This window comes from Diuraphis noxia, unplaced genomic scaffold (genome assembly GCF_037042655.1).
Source record: "Diuraphis noxia isolate RWA-SAM2 unplaced genomic scaffold, SU_Dnox_SAM2 contig0003, whole genome shotgun sequence".
Lineage (NCBI taxonomy): Eukaryota > Metazoa > Arthropoda > Insecta > Hemiptera > Aphididae > Diuraphis > Diuraphis noxia.
Genome location: NW_028301713.1, coordinates 47,888,409 through 47,908,846, shown reverse-complemented (window position 1 = coordinate 47,908,846; position 20,438 = coordinate 47,888,409). Strand labels below are relative to the sequence as shown.

Sequence of the window (20,438 nt, the reverse complement as noted above, 5' to 3'; positions counted from 1 at the left end):
AAAATTATTTAATTATTTAAAATAATAAACAAACTTGTCGATAGATTTATATTTTTGTTTCATATTGAAATTGATACCTATTAATATTTATAGTATTAATTTGAATTAAGTAAATATTTACTAATAATATAAACAATGCATTTTAAATTTAAAAACATATTATTATTAAAAAAAAAAAATAATTATTAATCCATTAAAAAGTATGTGATTTTTGGATTTAACAATCGTATTTGATATGTGGCTAAGCTCCATGATTTCCTGTTCAACATCGAACTATTCTTTAAATATTTGGAAAGTATAACTATTTAAAAAAATTGACCATCTTAATGACTTCACGGTCATGTGTATATTATTGTAATTTAAACATTTGCATTGAATCTATCATCTATAAAAATGTGATATTATTCCAAACAAAATACTTTATTATCCATTCTATGTTTGGAATATTTATATACTGATTATCCAAATTAGTGGGGTGTGCAGTACTTACAACTGTATGACATACCAGCTACCAATACAACACTGCGCATGGTGACGGTATGGTTATATTATATTTTCCCAATGTTTGTTTCCATAATGAATTAATAATCCCCACCACTAATAACAATTCCTTATAATAATAATAATTTAAAGAAGTATTCGTTATCCATTTCAATTACTTTAACTCTCTCGGTCCATTATTGTACGTATTGCCTACCTAGCAGTGCTCTACCTTTATAGTCCTTTAACCTATTTCATTTTAAATATTTATCGTTTTATGTTTTATTGTTACCTTCATCATTTTTCATCATGACAATTTTTTTGCTACTAAGTTCATTTTTAATTTTTATAATTTTAATTTTGATATTTTCGAAGTGTTTCTATACTCGGAGATCCAAGGAACATTACCGCATGTGCGCAAAATTACCATCCATGCCACAAGGATATTTGACTCATTTAAGACTGACTCATAAGCTATCTACGCTTAAACCCAAAGGTTGGTTTCTTTCAAAATATATTGTAAGGTTACTTTTACAATTTATTGTTGGTTAATGGTTTATTTTAAGTACTTATTTGAAATTGTTTTAAATAGAAAATATCGATAAATAAAAATAGTAGTGTATCAGTCAAGGGAAGAACACAATCTTTTTCCTGGGGAGAGTTCCAATCATATTTAATTCACACCTTACTCATAAACTGATAATGTATATTTATTTTTATAAACATAGTTTCTAGATTTAAAATAATTTGATATCTTTTGATCGATTGATCGTTAAACTTCATAATAGAACCATATCATTTATTTATATTTTTAATCGTGATTTTTTTAGATTTTGAGCAAAGCGAGGATTGTTTTGATTTTACCATGATGTGTGTTTTTTTTTGTATTTGTCATCACGTTTTGGCACAGTAAAAATGCTTCGATTTTCAACCTCAGTAGGTACCCTGTTAAATCAGAAAGTGAATCTAGTAGTTACTTTGGGAGGGTCAAGAGTAAAAAATGCTCAAATTTTTAAATAATCGGGATAAACAAACTAAAAATTAAAGGAAAAACGGGAAATTTTACGCAGAATCAATTTTCGATAAAATCGATTTTGGTTTTTGATGTAACTTTAAAACGAATGACTATAGATACATGAAATTTTCACCGAATGTTTATATAAGTATATTCTATCCACCGTGCAATTTTCAAAAATTTTCGACTTAAGTCGAACTATTTATAGGCATATGCAATTTTCAATCATTATTAGTTTTTTTTAAATTATTATCAATAAAAATGTATTTGTTGGGTAGAAAAGCTTGAAAATTTGATACAAGGCTCCTATCATATTGTTACAATAGCAGTTGAAAAATAAAAGAAATACACAGTCACAATTTTTTTTTATAATCATTCAACGTTTGAATTTTGACAAAATACGTAAAAATCACGAAAATTCGCAAATTATTCTAGAAATTCATGAAAAATTTAATATAAGATTTCTTACAAGTTTGTCAACCTTTATCATAAAATAAATATCTACCAGAAAGTTAAATTAAGTTTTTATGAGCGTTTGAAATTTAAACTTTTACAACATTGAATTCTAACTAGATTTCTTATTTAGCGATTTTCTTATTTTGGTGTAACTCTAAAACAAATGACCTCAGATACTTGAAATTTTCACTGAATATTTATATAGGCATTTTATTTATTTGATTAAATTTTCAAAATATTTTGATTAGGTTTCAGCTGTTTACTGACATTTTAATTTTTTAACTATTTTAGTTTTTCTATAAATATCGATTAAAATTTATTTGTTGAGTAGAAAAGCTTGAAAATGTAATACAAAGTTTCTTACACATTGTTACAATAGCAGTTGAAAAATATTAAAAATACATAGACATCAATTTTTTTTATATAAGCATTTAAAGTTTAAATTGTTACTAAATAAGTAAAAATTACGGCAATTTTCAATTTATCTTAGATAGAAATTCATAAAAATTTTTATTTTTAAATCTAAGATTTGAAATTTAATTCAAGATTCCTTATAACTTATAAGTTTGTCTACCTTAATCAAAAAAAAAAAAAATGGACACCAGAAAGTCAAATATTGTAATAAGTATTAATAATAATTAAGTAATAATAATATATAATATATCCTAGACAGATAAACCGTCTCCACTCAGAATTGTTTTTCATATACAATGATATAATATGATACAAACCACTTGTAACCTACTGTACAGCAGAGTGATATCCACTTTCCCGCTTTTTTTTATTCTGAACTCTGAATGGGGTCAACTCAATATTTCCATTTTTATTTGTATAAATAAATTAATATAATAGTACATGCCTTTAGGCCTCTACCTATAATTTATTATTGATCAAAATGTCATTTATAACGGTATTAGGAACCCATTATCCACTGTAAACCAGACATTAGATATTGTTCCGAAAGGGTTAAAATATAATATATTTTTAATAAAACTCTTTAATTGTGTGATAATTAGCTACAAATTACTTGACCCGAATCCAGTGATGTGTACTTAACGTATTGAATGTATGGTTTTATAATAGGTTTATGCATATAATAATGTGTTTTTAATGTGTGCCTACTTGATTATAGCTAATAAATACTAATAAATGATTTCATATTTCAATATAAATGTAAGCTGTTACCTATATAATAATGTGCCAGGTGTCTGATGCTATTTTAAATTTTAATAACTAATAAAATAATTATCTTGTAAATGTTGTTTATTGCTTATTCATTTTCTTTATATTATTACGTATAATACAAAATGTTTTTAACTATTTCTGAACTTATAAAGTTAGATATACATTATAAACACATAATCTGTGTTATTACACTAGTTTAAATAGGTCTTTTTAAGTTCATGTTTGATAAACACACAAACAAATGTCGAACATCTTGAAACTACCAAAACGTAAACATAATTATTGCAGTTAATAATATGAGAATAATATGAAAACTCCACACTCAAAATCTTGATTTTTTTAAGAAAATATGAATTGTATAATTTAATTTAAAATATTATATTTAAGATAAATAAAAAAAAAAAATGTAATCAATGTAACGTTTACGACTAATGGCCGTTGTCGCCGATGTCTTTTGATCAATATAAAAAAAATAATATGATACAATGATTTTTTATACGTATACATTATTCGCAAAATTTGTTGTCTTAGACCTGTGATTAACCTCAAGATAAATAAATAGTAGGTACTAATATATGATTATGATTTTATCAGTTTGTAGTTTGTATATACATATATATGTACAATGTACTTGCATATAATCTCAATTTATAATATTTTCACGTAAATTAAATATAGGTGTTAGGTATTCATTGGATGTACGAAGTATAGAAAAATAATATATATATTATATTTTATAGATATTGAAAAATTGAATTTTAGGTGAGTAGATGATAAGATACTTAGTGGTAGATGATTAGATTCTTAGTGGTGCAATGAATTTATTGGTTTTATAATGATGTATTTATATATGTGTGTGTGCAGTGCGTTTGTGTAGAAGAAACCACTTGTTTTAACGAAAACATTTTTCAATTTTCAAATTTGAGAGAGTATGTGGTATGTAGCAAAATTATTGAATTCGTATTTTTTTTTTTTTTTTATTACAATAAAAATATTTCAGCATGATAATTAGGTATTACAGGTTTGTTTACGTTCTAATTACAAATTATAAATTACAAGTATTATAATTACAATTAGTTTGTGATAGGTTAGGTTATGATGTTTTCGTATTGATATAAGTTAATAGGTAATTTTAATATTAATTTTAGAATGATCTTCGTCTTCACTTAAGTGTGATAGAAAAAGATCTTGCGGCGCCATAGGATGTATTGAGATTTGTGAGAAAAGTGTTTGAATTAGATTTTTATCCAATCTTGGAAAAGCAGGATTCCTGTAGCATTTTGAATTTGTCTATTCCTCTTAAACCATGGAACTTTTAGAAAAATTCTCAAAGTTCACAGTACTTTTCTAAATAATGGAAATAAATTAAATAAATAACTGCAAAAATACGGAAATACATTTTGCATAACACTGTATATTATATGTTATAATATATTAGTATCGTTTTATCGACTGTATCAATTTATACTTAACATTTTAACAACTTTTCGTGGTCACATTTATTATATTTTGTTTCCGGAACAAAATTTATTTTTCAGTGCATTAGGTACACTATTATAAAAATAAATTACTTCTACTTAATAGGTATGTAATATTATAAATATCATACAGAAATGGAGGCAGGAAAATCATCTCCGCTCTCCATAGAATCGTTTTTCATGCCTATACTATAATTATTTAGGTAACGTCAAATTTAAATAAGATATTAGTAAGTCATTACGCTCGAAATCAACTTTACTTACAGCAGAGCGAGTTTTTAAAATTATGTTATTGCCTGATAGGTTATAAGCAGGCCATTTAGTAAGTGCAGCTTATGGAAATGCATAACATTAATTGTTTTATCCATTTGTAGGTATATCTACTTAAATATTAATAATATCGAAGATTAATTTATCTTTCCCATGCTACCTAGCTACCTATATATAAGTAATAAGTTAACTTTTCGTAGAGCCAATATTATCGTCCTTATTGGTTAATATTTGAATTTATTTACCTAGATCTCAGTTATTATTATAGATGATACAAAACTGTCCACAGTCATTTTTCGATAGTATTAATTGTGTCCAATCACAATTATTTAATAATATGGTTTTAATTTAATATTTAATAAAATATTTATTCATGTTAACATTTTTGTTCCTATACATAATAATTTATAAATTTAATATGTGTAGTGGCATACTGGCATGCAATGTTTTTATTGTAGGTACCAACCATAGTTTTAGCGCTTTTAGTAAGTCATTGCATGTTACCACTTGCCTACGTGGTGCCTCCTATTCGTGTATTATATACAGCGTATACCTACAGGCGTGTATGTTCTAAGAAACGTTATATATCTCCATAATATTATTATTTATCACTATATGACTTTATTGTTTCATAAGCATTTGCTTAAATTTTGATTTGATGTGGTTACATTGCAGTTTTGTATATATTTTTTTACAAATAATTGTTGATAGCAGACAATTTTCATAAAATATTACACATAAGTGTTAAAACTAGGTATATAAGTAATATTGAAATAATAATCTTTTTTAAGCTTTCTCCTTTTTCAGTCAAGACTCAAGAGTAGAATTTTATAATATACTCATTTCACAAGCCTAAAACGTTCAATTATATAATAATCCTTTAAGTTTAAATATACATATGAAATAATTTATAATATGATAGGTTTATCATTATTATACACAGGTAACTTAATTTTCAAAATATTATGTTTGAGCTATTATACACTACTGTTTCTACTGTTGTATACGTCAGTATTTATTTACCTATAGTTACCCATAAGTTATATGCAATAGTTTTGGTACAATTTTGTTTAACCTATCAAAAGTTACTTTGCAAGAAATTTTTGGTAGAGTATTTTTATGATTGTCTTTCTTATTAGTTCACCGATATTATAGTGTCAGTTATAGATACATAATAAACACACGCACACATTGTTGTGAAACCTATAATACATTCTTCGCTTTACCCAGAATCGAAAATAACTGATGGCATCTAGGTAGTGAGGATGGATCCCTCAGGTTATTTTAAGTCATAATTTTGGTAATTAATGTTATCCTTAAAACTTTAACCTAAAGTGGTATCCAATAATTATAAAAATCATAAAAAACATACATTTCGTCGTCTGTAGACAGAGAGCCTGCAGTATTTTTCTTCATTACCTAGACAGTATACAAATACAATCAAAGATCACGGTTGCTTCTACCACCAAATAAAATATTTTAAGAGGGCACTACACACGCATCTGTTGTCTCATCTTAAAAGTGTATAATATGGCAAATTTACGCTAAGTAATTCACTTTACCTTCATCGGCTTAAAAATAAGAGAAAGACCATACTGAAATTTAATGTTTAATGTTTTCTATGTTCTAATGAAGGTTTTATACGATAATAAAGTTAGAAGTGAATTATGAACATTAATTTGCACTAGGTATATAATATACGCAATGATTGCTAAATTATTGAAATATTGTAAAGAACTCAAATACGTACACAGATATTTTTTTCCCTCTTTGAATTTCATAATATGTCAATTCCCTCTAATTTTCAAACCAAGCGAAACGTAATTTACTGAGCATAAATTTATTAAATTTGGTATGTTATACCTACTTGTAAGGTGGAGACAACAAATGCGTGTGTAACGGCCTCCTTAAGAATTCTATACCCAAATAGTTATCCATTTAAAATTAAAATATTAAAATAATTTAATTCTATAAATATTTAAGTAACAGGAAAATAATAATATTTTTTTTTATTCGTATTTACTAAGAACAATGCATATTAAATATGGTGACAAAACAGAACACACTATGATTTTTTATAAATTTTTTATATTAGACATTACGAGTATAGTATGAACATATAAATATAAGTTAAAAATTTTAAATTAGAATTAAAAATTTTTTTTAATACTTATTTATTATATTTTATTTTAAATTGTTAAATCTTTAAATCAAAATTTTATAATAATATTATAAAAAAATAAATAAAATATAATTGATGAGCATATTTTGATTTCAATTTAGTAATAAATAATATAGAAATTCCCAAACTATTTGTAAATTATTAGAAACTTAAATTTTAATCAGGGGTTGAAGTGTGTGTGGGGGGGGGGGGGGCGCAGGAGGACTCAGTTCCCTTCTCTGACGATGGTTAAAAAGCGGCCCCTTTAACAAATTAGGATTTTATACATTAGACATTATACATAAAATTATATATGGAACGCTTAAAACTTTCTGGAGACATAAGTCCCCTCTGGAATTTTTTCCCACTTTAACCTCTGATTTTAATGTTGGTATTAAATTATTTGTTTCTATAACTGTTCGATTTGTACGGTCTTCTATTGATACTCTTTTAGTATTTAAGACTTGGATTTATTTTAGTGACGTTTTAAATTTAAATAATACTATTAAGTACATATTTGTTTTTTTTTCGTTAAATAGGTACTTAGATTTTTTATTTTAATTTAAAAATGTGCTTATTAATATTTCAAATTTAACTTTGGGATTGCTATTTAATATGTATGATATTTTTAGAGATGCTTTAAAAAATATTTTTTTTTAAATATCAACCATATATGTTTATAATATTATACCTACAAACTACCTATATTGTAATACAATTGTTATTCACATTTAAGTATGTAAATAAATAATAATTATTTGCAATGAAAATCAATGTGATCATAAAAGAATAATAATTTAATATTGACCTTGCGTACCTACTTGAATATTATTTAAAAATAAATATTTATTTTTTTTTTATATATATAAAAGATGTTATAATTTATTAGAACCTTATGTTTAATTATTACAGTCACATATTTTGAGTTTGTTTATACTTCCTGTAAATAATTATAAGTTGTAACAATAGCTGTTTTGATTGTTATATTAATACACATTTACAAATGTGTAAGTAGCAGAGCCACAATTCAGTAGCAAAAATAGTCATTATTTTATAATAAATTGATAGAAAACAATAATAGTTTAAAATACGCATCGACTATCGATGATTGTATTGATTGATTCTATCTATGACAGTAGTTTAAACACTTAAACTTTAAATAATATTCAATATTTTGTAAAATAAAATCGGTATGGGCGTGCGCATAGCCTAAATGTGTTGACCCTTTGAATAGTTGAGTACTGAATTAATTTATCTTAGGTTGTCCTAATGTACTGAATACATTTTTGATGATAATTTTTCCACTGATTATATGAAATATAATAAACTGTCCGTGGTTTTACTGTAGTTACTTATACATTTCTATAATTTATTGAATTATTTTATACATATATATAACCATTTATTAAATATAAATGAAAGTACAAGTAAACTGAACAAACATGTTGGTTTAGCTACCTTATTTAAGCAAAACTTGTGTTGAAGGTAGTAGGCCCGTGCGCAAGGGGGGGGGGGGTTCAACCCCCCCCCCCCATGGCCGAAAAAATCGTGTTTTTCATTTTTGATCTATTACCTATATATCATATTTTCCAATCTTATTTGTAATAAATAATAAAAAAATGATTTGTATTTTATAGTAGGTATTGTTAAAAAACACATTTAACATAGGTACTTACAAAATTAATAATAAATATAAATATGTTATAATACTATTTGCTGATTATTGATGTATCTATGTTATACATTTTTTTTTTTCAAAACACCCCCCATTCTAAAATCCTGCGCACGGGCCTGGAAGGTAGTGAGTTTATTATGAGATTATTTCATTAGAGATTAAACAGCATATACGATTACAAATTATGACAAAAAGAATAAGCAATAATGAAATAGTTCAAAAACTAGGTAATTAAATTAACAAATTAGTTATAAAAACATTTGATAAATATTTGTTAATATTAATATAATAATATTATTATTCAATCTAAGATACCTCTTAATATTATTTTCTAGATAATTGAAATAAATTAGACTTAGTCTACAAATTTCTGACCAATAGCCAATAGGTACCCTTTTTGAATAATAACCATTTAGATTGTATCTTATAGACACACGTTTATTTGTATTCGGATCAAATTTAAGATGATTTTTTAATAAAGCTTATGATGTAGAATATTTTTAGATTCTGAACGAAGTGATGAATGTATTGATTTTACAATGATGTGTTTTTTTTTTTTTTTTTGTGTCTGTGTACAGCATAACTAGTCGAAATAATGCTTCGATTTCAAACTTTGGGGGTGGTTTCCGATGTAAAATTTAAGATCCTTGGTGCATTATAGAGGTCAAAAGTAAACATTTTCCAACAGTTTTCAAAAAAACGGGAATTTTTACGCAAAATCGATTTTTTTATATGGTTGTTATTCAAAAACTAATCACTGTAAATACTTGAAATTTTCACCAAATGTTTATGTTAGTGTTATCTATATACAGTTTAATTTTCAAAAATGTTTGACTTTTTTGAGTTATTTATAGACCACTGAAGTTTTCAATTTTTTTGAGAATTTTTTTTTAAAGTGTCGGTAAAAAAATGTTGGACAACCAAAAAAACTAGAAAATTTAATACACGGTTCCTTATGAGTTGACCTTATTGTAGCTAAAAAAAATTAAAAATCGTAAGTAACAATTTTTTTTAATAATCGTTTACAGTTCAAAATTTTACGAAATCTGTCGAAAACGCGAAAATTTGCAAGTAATTTTGAAGTTGAAAAATCATAAAATTTTTTGCGTTTATAATTAAGGATTAAAAATACAAAACTAAGTTTTCCATAAGTTTTCCTTCAAGTAGCTATAGAGAAAACTCGAAGCAACATTATAGGAAAAATTTTAAGTGCATTTGAATTTTAAATTTTTACGAAATAGCGTAACGATAACGATTTATCCTGAAACGATTTTAAATATTTGTTATTATTCAAAAAGTATAGGTCGTAGATACTTGAAAAATTTTACCAGTTATTTAGATTGGCATTTTCTTTACATGATTTTTTCAAAATATTTTGACTTTTTTTGAGGTATTTTATTATAGACAACTGAAATTTTCAATTTTTCTGAAAATTTTTTTTTGAAGTGTCGATAAAATTTTTATGGCCCTATCAAAATACTTGAAAATTTAATACAAAGTTCCTCATAAGTTATTCTTAAAGTGATAAAAAAATTATAAAAATACATAGGCACGATTTTTTTTATTAGCATTTGAAGTTCAAATATTGACTTAATACGTAAAAATTACGGCAATTTTAAAATTATCTTAGATCGATATTTTTACAATAGCAGTTGAAAAATAAAATAAATGTATTGCCACAATTTTTTTTTTACTTGTATTCAAATTTTAATTTTGACAACATACGTAAAAATCACAAAAATTCGTAAATTATTTTATCCTAGAAATTCATAAAAAAATTTCCTTTTATACCTAAGATTTGAAAATTTAATACAAGGCTCCTAAAATATTTTAACAATAGCATTTGAAAAATAAAAGAAATATATAGTCACACATTTTTTTTATAAGCATTTACAGTTCAAATTTTGACTAAATACATAAAAATTACGGCAATGTTCAAATTATCTTAGATCGAAATTCATAAAAGTTTTTCTTTTTAATTCTAAGATTTGAGAATTTAATACAAGGCTCATAATATAGTTTTGCAATAGTAGTTGAAAAATAAAAGAAATATATAGCCACATTTTTTTTTTACATGCATTCAAATTTTAATTTTGACAACATACGTAAAAATCACGAAAATTCGTAAATTATTTTATTCTAGAAATTCATAATTCTTTGAAGCGCAAGCTCTGAACCGGACACACATTACCAATAAAGTAGGGAAAAACTTCCATGGTCTGCATGACCATTAAATAACCTAGCTATAGTCACCTAATTCACACAGCAATCGTTGTCAAACAAATTTGGTCTGATTCTCAAGGTTCTATTATTTCATAGGACCTATAGTATTTGTATTTGTTATAAATAGTATATCTAAATATAATAATATATAATTTGGATTGAAAGTTAGGACTAAAATCCTTAGGTTATATAGGTGATCAATTTTACAATGATAAAAAATAATCACGGCGTTTAGACCTACATAAAATAAAAATAGGAAAATACATTTATGAAGACATACCAATACTTTTCATATGCCAAATATTTTGACCTTTGTTATGGCTTATACGTATTACCTATATAACATTAGTTGGTTGATTTAAATGTGTTTCGCCCCAAAGCATTTAATATTTGGCCCACACGTAACAAATATTTTAATTATCACTGGTGCATGTTAAGTCAAATAATATAATTGTATAATAAATAATAATACGCAGTTACAAATTTATAAAACAATTTTTTTATTACTTAATCAATTATCAATGAAAGAATATGCTCCTTTTATTAGCTAAATATGTAATAGTTATATATTGTAACATGCTCGATGCTCGTAATAGAAACATTAAGCCGTAAATCTTAAAGAAATGTGCATCTTGATTAAGTCTTACAAAACTATCAACAACTTCCTCAAAATCTAATGACAATGAGGTTGTTAAATTGTATATTTATTTGATAAAACTATTAATGAATTTGATATTACTTGTTTTATTGAAAGATTTAAATAGCTTATAAAAAAGAAATTTATCTCACAATAAATTTGTTATAGTATTTTACATTTGAGCTTCGGATGCATAGGGGCTATGCCCTCATTGACTGTATTTGCTATGCTTTTTTTTTTTTTTTTGATGATTTATATATTTATTCATATACATGAACGCATACTGAATTAGTAAAATATGTCTTACCTATACTAATGAATATTCTGTGCTAATACCGGCAATCGCTATCACCGTTATCACGGTAAACTAACTACGAAAAATTTTAGACAGTGTGATATCACAGGTTTCAACACATGCAACTGCTTATATATCTTACTAATAAATCCACCCTTGAGGCCTTGAATAACATTATAATGGTTTTTATACTAAAATACAGGTTTTTTTTCAGATGTTTTGCCGTTTTTTGATAGTATTTTAAAGCAATATGGACCATTGGTTCATTTTCATGTATTGGGTCATTCATACGTTTTGTTAAACGATCCAGACGATATAAAAGTATCTATTTACATATTTATTTTCATAATTATTGATGTTTAAAAGTTGTATATTATACAATAAATTATTATTATATTCTTATATATTTTATTAGAAACTTACGAAAATATAAAAATATCGAAATATGTCAGTTGTAACTTAATTTCTAAAAGTCAGTTTATTGTTGTATAATTTTACATAAATATTTACAGGTTTTATTATCCAGTTCACAACATATAAACAAAGGACCAGAATATACATTTCTTAAGCCTTGGTTAAATAAAGGTCTTTTAACTAGTGGAAGTAATTAAAAAAAATATTATTTATGCTCATAACACTTGTGCATAACTTGTTTGTATTTAATTAATGAATATTTTTATCTATATATATATATAATAGATCAAAAATGGCATACGAGGAGGAAAATGTTAACATATACATTTCACTTTAAAATATTGGAAACGTACGTTCCTACGTTTAATAAACATGCTCAATGTTTGGCAAAAAAACTTGAAAATATGGCAAGTAATGATCAACGTGTGTCTATTTATAATCATATGACCCTTTGTGCATTAGATCTAGTGTGTGGTGAGTTCATTGTTCATTGTATACATAATACCGGCTATACCTATCTATATACAATAAATTCTAAACACGACCGACGAGTATCATATATATTATATATAGATTATTAAAATATTGTTATTGATTATACTTAAATGCCATAATATGCCATTAAATAATATTATGTTATAGACACAATAATGGGAACAGAATTGCGATCACAAGAGGGTGAATCTAAAGAATATGTTAAAGCAATTGACACGTATGTATGCTTTATTATACCATAAATGAAAATAATCGTGTTTTTACTTTCCCAATAAGTTTTTTTTTTAATTTCAGAGTAACTGATATTACGATTAATCGAGTTTGTAAATTTTGGCTATGGAATAAAAATATTTTTAATCTAAGTCAAAATGGAAGGAATTTTAATAAATCTCTTAAGATTTTACATACATTTACTGAAAACGTGAGTAAATATTTAAATAATATATTGTAAGGAAAAAAATTAATAATTAATTGTATTTTTATATATCTACATATTTTTAATTTTAGGTGATTAAAAACAAACGAGCTAAACTTGAATCCGTCAATTGTTTAGAAATTGAAGAATTAAGTTTTGGTAATTTATAATATTTACTGTTTTATTACCTATTTAAGTATAATCGATAAAAATCTTACAAATTAAATTTACCTATAGTCTATCAAGTATCACCAGTCATCAGTCCAGTAGCGCCATGAATAGCTCTTTTATGAAGGGACCGTTATGCTAATCATTTATAATTTATGAATGATTATTTATGTACTTTAATGAATTGGGTTTGGTTGTGGTTATAGCAACATTAACACCGGGACATTTGGTGATTGGGTACTATTTTTTAAAATTGTCGCTTCAAAGAAAAAAGTTCACACCGCAGTCGTCAGATTATAAGTATAAACTAATAGGACTAATGAAATAGGTACCTACGTTATTAGTTATGTATCTATGTTTGAATTATACTTAGGTAGTATAAAATGATGGGTCTCAGCACAATGATAGCGTACTTGAGAAGGACTGGGAAACAATAAAAAATAATAGGGGAATAGGATTCCTTTTTGGAATTGTGCCTTGGTTTTTTTTTATGTATTCATAATTAAACTATCTATAATAATAAAATTTACAACCATATGTATTATGATACATAAAAAATCAATAAAGGGAAAGTAAGTAGCCGCTCTGATGTATAGGTACTAACCGTACAAAAAGTGTCAAGTGACTGAGTAAGTCACTGTTATGTAGGTATGTGTCGAATTTGAATTTTACGATGTCTAATTAAAATTCCGTATTACAGTAAGACGAAATATATATATATTACCGGGAATGTTGAAAATTAAGAAAATCACGAAAATTCCGAAGAAATTATGACAATTCCTAATAGCGGAAGGAAGTGGTATCATTGCCTAGGAATTGTCATAATTTCCGTATTTTATTAGGCAATATTATCACGCATCACTTTCTAACACGAAAACATTGGTGGATGTCGTAGGTCATGTGGACCGGTTTTACAATATAACTATTAGAAAAATAACTAGCTCACTACGGTGACATGCTAAAAAGTAAAAACCATATTATACTGCAACTAACTGTCAATATTGTCCGTGTTATAAAAATATCAGGTAAGTAAATGACTGATATCAATAAAATGGTTGATTGGAAAATGTCACGGCTGTCGCATGGGTATCGCATGTTTATCGTAACATTTAAGTGTTTTATTAAAAGTGTAGTCTTACCAGAAAAAAATTTAAAAGAGCTTAAATTATACAAATTAAAATGATAAAAAAAAAATGTTGACAGCACTCGATTTTTTGATTATTATAGGGTAATAGCAGGGTAATTAATAATTATGTTTGATAAAAGTAATATTTAAATTAGACAGATTAAAGTAAAATATCTAAAAAAAATATATGGCAATTTTACCTGATATCGTTAGGAAATGATATAATTTCCTTCCGCTTTAAGGATTTGTCAACATTTCTTAAACGTCAACATTCTCTGTAACATAGATACACATAATGCGATTATAATATGCGGCTATGACTTTTAACTATACTGATTACTGCGTATCTTTTTAATACAAGTTTATAAAAATGAATATATCTAGATATATTATATGTCTATAAATAACTTCAAGAGATTTAAAATATTTTGAAAATTTTATTATGTATAGAAAATGTCAGCATAAACATTCAATGAAAATTTCATGTTTTTAGGTAATAAGTTGTAAATTTATACCATTATCAGAATTCGATTTTCTCAAAAATTGATTTTGCATAAAAATTCCTATTTTTAAAAAAAATTTTTTGTTTTTGTTTTTCTCGGTGCTTTTGAAAACTACTGGGAATACTTAATGCATAAACTAGAATCACTTTCCAATTTGAAAAAAATACTGAAGTTAAAAATTGAAGAATAGTTTGATAACTGATCGTGTACACAGATACAGACACAAAAATAAAAACACAACATTGTAAAATCAATACATTCGTCGCTCTGCTCAGAATCTAAATAAATATATATATATATTATAACAATAGTAACCATAGATACTTGATAATTATACCGAATGTTTATATTATAATCATTTTCTATACATTATACAATTTTCAAGATATTTTGACTCTTTTTGATCAATTTACAGGCATAAGAATTTTCCATTTTTATTGGTTTTTTTTTTCAATTGTCTACCTATTGTCGGTACAAAAATTTCACTTGGTCAAATACTTAATACCTGATTCATTACAAGATTCCTCATAATTTATTCATTTTTTTATGAAAGAAACAACCCTCGGCAACTTGGCCATTGGGATAAGATAATTTTTTTTCCCTCATAATAAAAAATCAGCATAAATTCACAATTGTATTTTATGAGCGTTTGAAGTTAGCATTTTGGCAAAATTTGTAAATTGTTTTGTTGTTAACAATTATTATAAAATGTTTAATTTTTACAGTTGCAAGGATTGAAAATTTAAATGAAAGTTTTTTTTTAAGTAGTTTAATAGTTATTTAGTTTTTAGCTCATCCCACAACCAAAAAATCTACGTAAAACATACTCTGTATTATTATTGGTAAACTAAATGACTTTAATAGCAACAATATTATAAAATATATTTAGCAAGTATATCTACTTAATATATAGGCTCAGGCTGACTGAACGTTTTCACTTAGAATCGTTTTCCGTACACAATAATATTATAATATAATATTATAAATAATTGAATTCAAATCTATCTAATTTGTTATGGGTTATAACAGAAAAATTGATTGATATTCAAAAATCAAAATAAGACTGTAGATGAAATTATGAATCATGGAATTTATTTTTAAATAGGTACAACCTTTCTGCGAGCAACAAATTAAAATTTATAAGTTTATAGCTAAATAGTTTTCCATTTCACTATGGATTAACTTGTTAGACTGATATGTTACAACTATAAATTTAAAAAATATATTTATTTTTTAATTTAATCATAAATGCATTAATTGAGTTACTTAATTTGATTTTTTGTCCCTATACATTTTAAAACATACATTATTAATATATTCAACTCAAAGTTAAAAGTATGATAAAAATATAAAATTTAATATCTGAGAGTTGAATTACAGGGAAAAAACAAGTACAATCATTTCTTGATCTTCTAATTGGAATATCAAAACAAAATCCAGAAAAAATGACAGATTTAGATATCAGAGAAGAAGTAGACACCTTTCTGTTTGAGGGACATGACACATCGTCAACTGCCATTACAATGGCTTTCATACAATTGGGATTGAATCAAGATATTCAAGTAAATAAGTCAATATTCTACAAGCTTAGCTAATGTATTCTTACTGACATTGTGTGAAATTAATCTGTTCTGTAGGACCGTGTAAGGGAAGAATTATATTCAATATTTGAAGACAGTGATAGAGAAGCTACTTTGGCAGATCTTAAATCTATGAAATATTTAGATCGAGTAATAAAGGAGACTTTACGACTATATCCAAGTGTTCCTAGTGTTACCAGAATGCTTAAACAACATCTTCACATACGTAAGTTGTATAATAATTAATACATATATTTTGCTGACAAAATGTTCACAATTATCAATTACTTTATTCTAATAATTTACTTAAACTTCCAGGGGAGTATGAAATTCCACCAGATACAGTCATTGTAATACTACCATATTTATTGCATCGTGAGGAAAAACATTTTCCAAACCCTTTGACATTTGATCCCGATAGATTTTTACCTGAAAACAGTATAAATAGACATCCCTATGCCTTCATACCATTTAGTGCTGGTCCAAGAAATTGTATTGGTAATTATTAATGATATTTATATAGAATAATATTGCAATTATTTTTTTTTTTTAATATTATGAATTATTTTTTTTAGGACAAAAATTTGCTATGTATCAAATGAAAACTGTAATATCAACAGTTATTAGAAAGATGAGAATTGAAACGTTAGGAAGTCAAGATGACATTAAAATAAGCACTCAATTGATTTTGCGACCAGAATCATTACCTAATATCAAACTGACTAAGATAAAATAATTTTATTTGTAATAATTAAGTATTTTTATTATTCTATTTATTATAAAAACTTTTAGAAAACACATATTAAGCACAGACAGTTGAATAAGAATACAAGATATATTATTGATTGTTTGAATTTTACAAAATACTCTAATCTTGAACACCTATAATATCTAAGAATGGATAGCTGTGAAAAAGATATACTTGACAATTCTAATAAGTTTTATTTAATTTATTAAAATTCCTAATATTTATTCAAATCATTATCTTATTGTATATGTAATTAAATTGTAGAGACTGTGTGGGGGTGTCATAAACATAATATAAAGAGACTAGTTAAAAATTTAAAATCCAAAAATATATTTAGTTATACTTGTTTCTTAGATATTGCCTAGCCCTCAGGATACTTAATTCAAAACACAAATTATATCATTGTTTTTTAGGTAAATTATTGTTATAACTATTACAGTAAAAATATTAATTTAGTATTGGGAGCTGGTTTTGTAATTTAATATTTGTATTTTTTTAACATCATTTTGAAATGCGTACTTAAAATTATTGTTGATCTGTTAATCACTGACTGGAAGCTTATATAAAAAATAAAAACTATATGTATATTTAAATAAGTTATGCCAACCTATCTATATAATATCCTCATTCATCACAAATTGCATGTTTAAAGTACGAATATACCTCTAAGGAACACTTGATAAAAGCAGAAGTTCCATGGAGTCATTTCTTGACCCCACCTTGTATTTATTGCTTAATATTCCAGTTCCCAGTTCATATACAAATTTCTTTAGACCAAATTTCAGACTGGTTTACAAATTGGAAGCTCGCTCATAACCCAAAGCCAAGCAAAAATATTTACTTTAAAGAGATATACAAATCCAACTCAATTAAAAATCAATAATCAGCCTTTCTTATGGAATAATAAAGATTAATCAATTAAATATCTCGGAGGTTACCTTGATGAAAAATTAACATGGAAAATGCATATAAATAAAAAATTAAACCAAGCCTATACACAATTGAAAATCTTATAAGTACCTCCTAATAAATTACAGTTCAACAATTCAGATTAAATGCTCACATCTAATAATAAGATAATAAGCTCATAATAATAAGATCATTAATAACATGCATGCCCAATATGGGCAGCTGCATCCCAAACGATACAAAACAAATTTCTCAAATTAGCTCTTAAAGCCCCATGGTACATGCAAAACACACAACTGCACAACAACACTAGAATACCATACTTAACCACACGGATCAATGAACAATTTAAAAAATGTAATTTGAAATTAAAAACAATAGAAAGGCACCTTCACTTCAACATTGGGAAAATAATCAAAAACCACAGACTAAAGCCATGGCTACCACAAGATGTTTTACTTGAAGCAGTTGAAGCTCAAAAAGAGGACTACCCAGACTCATAATCAAGCTTAAATGTATCTGTAAACTTATTTGTAAACCTTAATTAATTAACTTTATAATATTGTAAAAACATTGTAAAAATACTTTGTGTATTGAAACAATTATATGAATAAAATAAAGAAAAAATAAATTATACAAGTATTTATAAAGAAATAAACTAAATATTTATAAATTAAGTAAAATATAATAAAATAATATTATGTTCCTTTTCCTTCTTTGAACTGTTAACATCATGGAGAAGGGATTTTATTAGTGTTATTTCCACAAGCACAGGTAAATACAGGTGACAAAATTTTATTCTGTGTAGTGCCTGCATCAACAGCATTATTAAGTCACACATGAATACACGATACCTACACAATAAACTTATAAATTATTTACTACCTTAATACAGTGCTTTTCTACATTTTTTGTTATAAGGCACCCCCCCCCCCCCCCCCCAAACAAATATATTATTATTTAATAACAGTAATCTAACACTTTATCGACAAAGATTAATCATAAGGACGGTTATAATATAAATAAATAACCAAAAATATTTTAAATGAAATAAATATTTCAAGGCCCCTCCCCCCATCATATATAGCCACAGCCCGCAGGTTGGGAAGCATTAATAGACGTAATTATAATAATCATATAAAAGGAGATAATTATTTAAAATAATATATGTATAATACTATAATGAAACATCTTAAGGGTTTTAAATTTTTTTTTTTAAATTATTGATATAATTTTATATTGATAAATAAAATATAATATTAAAAATGCATGAGTACAATAATTATTGCAATATACCAGATAGCATATTTCTTATATAATTGTTTATCATTGGTTTGTTTGTTAAAATGTATACAATCAAAAATCAAAATAGATTAACTTGAATTAATTATAGTTAAAACAATTTAAATTTTAAACCAAAAATAAGTAAAATATTGCGAAAATTCAAAATAAATTTTATTAGAATATTAATAAAAAAAAAAAGATAATAATAATGATGATACCTATGTCCTAAGACTAAGAGTTATTAAATTAACAGGTACACAGTTGAAATCAGTTTGAATGCATCGTATACAGTTCATTTATTAACCTACTAATCCAGCAAATATAAATCTATTATATAACTGTAATTAAATTACATTAAATGTAATACAATTTAGTATGGATGAATAAGAAATCAGCAATTTATTATTAGGTAAGAATTTTAAAAATTGTTTTACTTTTACAAAGCAAGAAATCCTTTTTTATGTGACTGTGTTAAAAATCTTTAATGGAGATTAAGAAAGGGTAAATCCACGAGCATTTTTGAACACGACTAGCAGGATGTTAAATGATAAATGAAACACACATTTTGAATCATATAGATGAGTTGATATTTTTATGCGGCCTTCACATGGTCAATATTATTGACAATATTTTTGACATTATTGATTGTGTAATGTGAGAACTGATGTACGTCAGTATAAAAAATTGATATTGATGACTGATGAAAAAATTGGATAAGCCACCCTTACACAGTCAATATTATTGCCAGTATAGATACTGACAGCATTTGAGCATATTGGCAGTAAATTCCTCAGTCAGTATTAATTAGGGTCAATACTCAGACTTCATTTGTGTATTGTGTTTGATTGAATTGGTCTCCGTATGATAAATATTTTACTTTTATTTAATAAAATAATTATTGTTAGATATGGATGAACAGCA

At 25.5% G+C, this 20,438-nt stretch overlaps 1 protein-coding gene across 1 annotated transcript; it reads left to right on the top strand.

Moving 5' to 3' along the window:
- Positions 1 to 657: 657 nt before the first annotated feature.
- LOC107164807 (cytochrome P450 4C1-like) lies at positions 658 to 18,906 on the top strand. Its single transcript, XM_015512763.2, has 11 exons — positions 658 to 976; positions 12,090 to 12,196; positions 12,388 to 12,478; positions 12,575 to 12,763; positions 12,932 to 13,001; positions 13,079 to 13,205; positions 13,292 to 13,358; positions 16,377 to 16,558; positions 16,634 to 16,802; positions 16,895 to 17,074; positions 17,152 to 18,906. Exons 1-11 carry the CDS (start codon positions 790 to 792, stop codon positions 17,310 to 17,312), a joined length of 1,530 nt encoding a protein of 509 aa, XP_015368249.1. The 5' UTR covers positions 658 to 789; the 3' UTR covers positions 17,313 to 18,906.
- Positions 18,907 to 20,438: the final 1,532 nt, after the last annotated feature.

Bases quoted from the DNA above. Each gene is read 5' to 3' on its own strand.
- LOC107164807 (XM_015512763.2), top strand. From the start codon at position 790: ATGACAATTTTTTTGCTACTAAGTTCATTTTTAATTTTTATAATTTTA. The intron at 977-12,089 runs GTTGGTTTCTTT...GTTTTTTTTCAG, and splicing joins ATCTACGCTTAAACCCAAAG to ATGTTTTGCCGTTTTTTGAT. The intron at 13,206-13,291 runs GTGAGTAAATAT...TTTTAATTTTAG, and splicing joins TACATACATTTACTGAAAAC to GTGATTAAAAACAAACGAGC.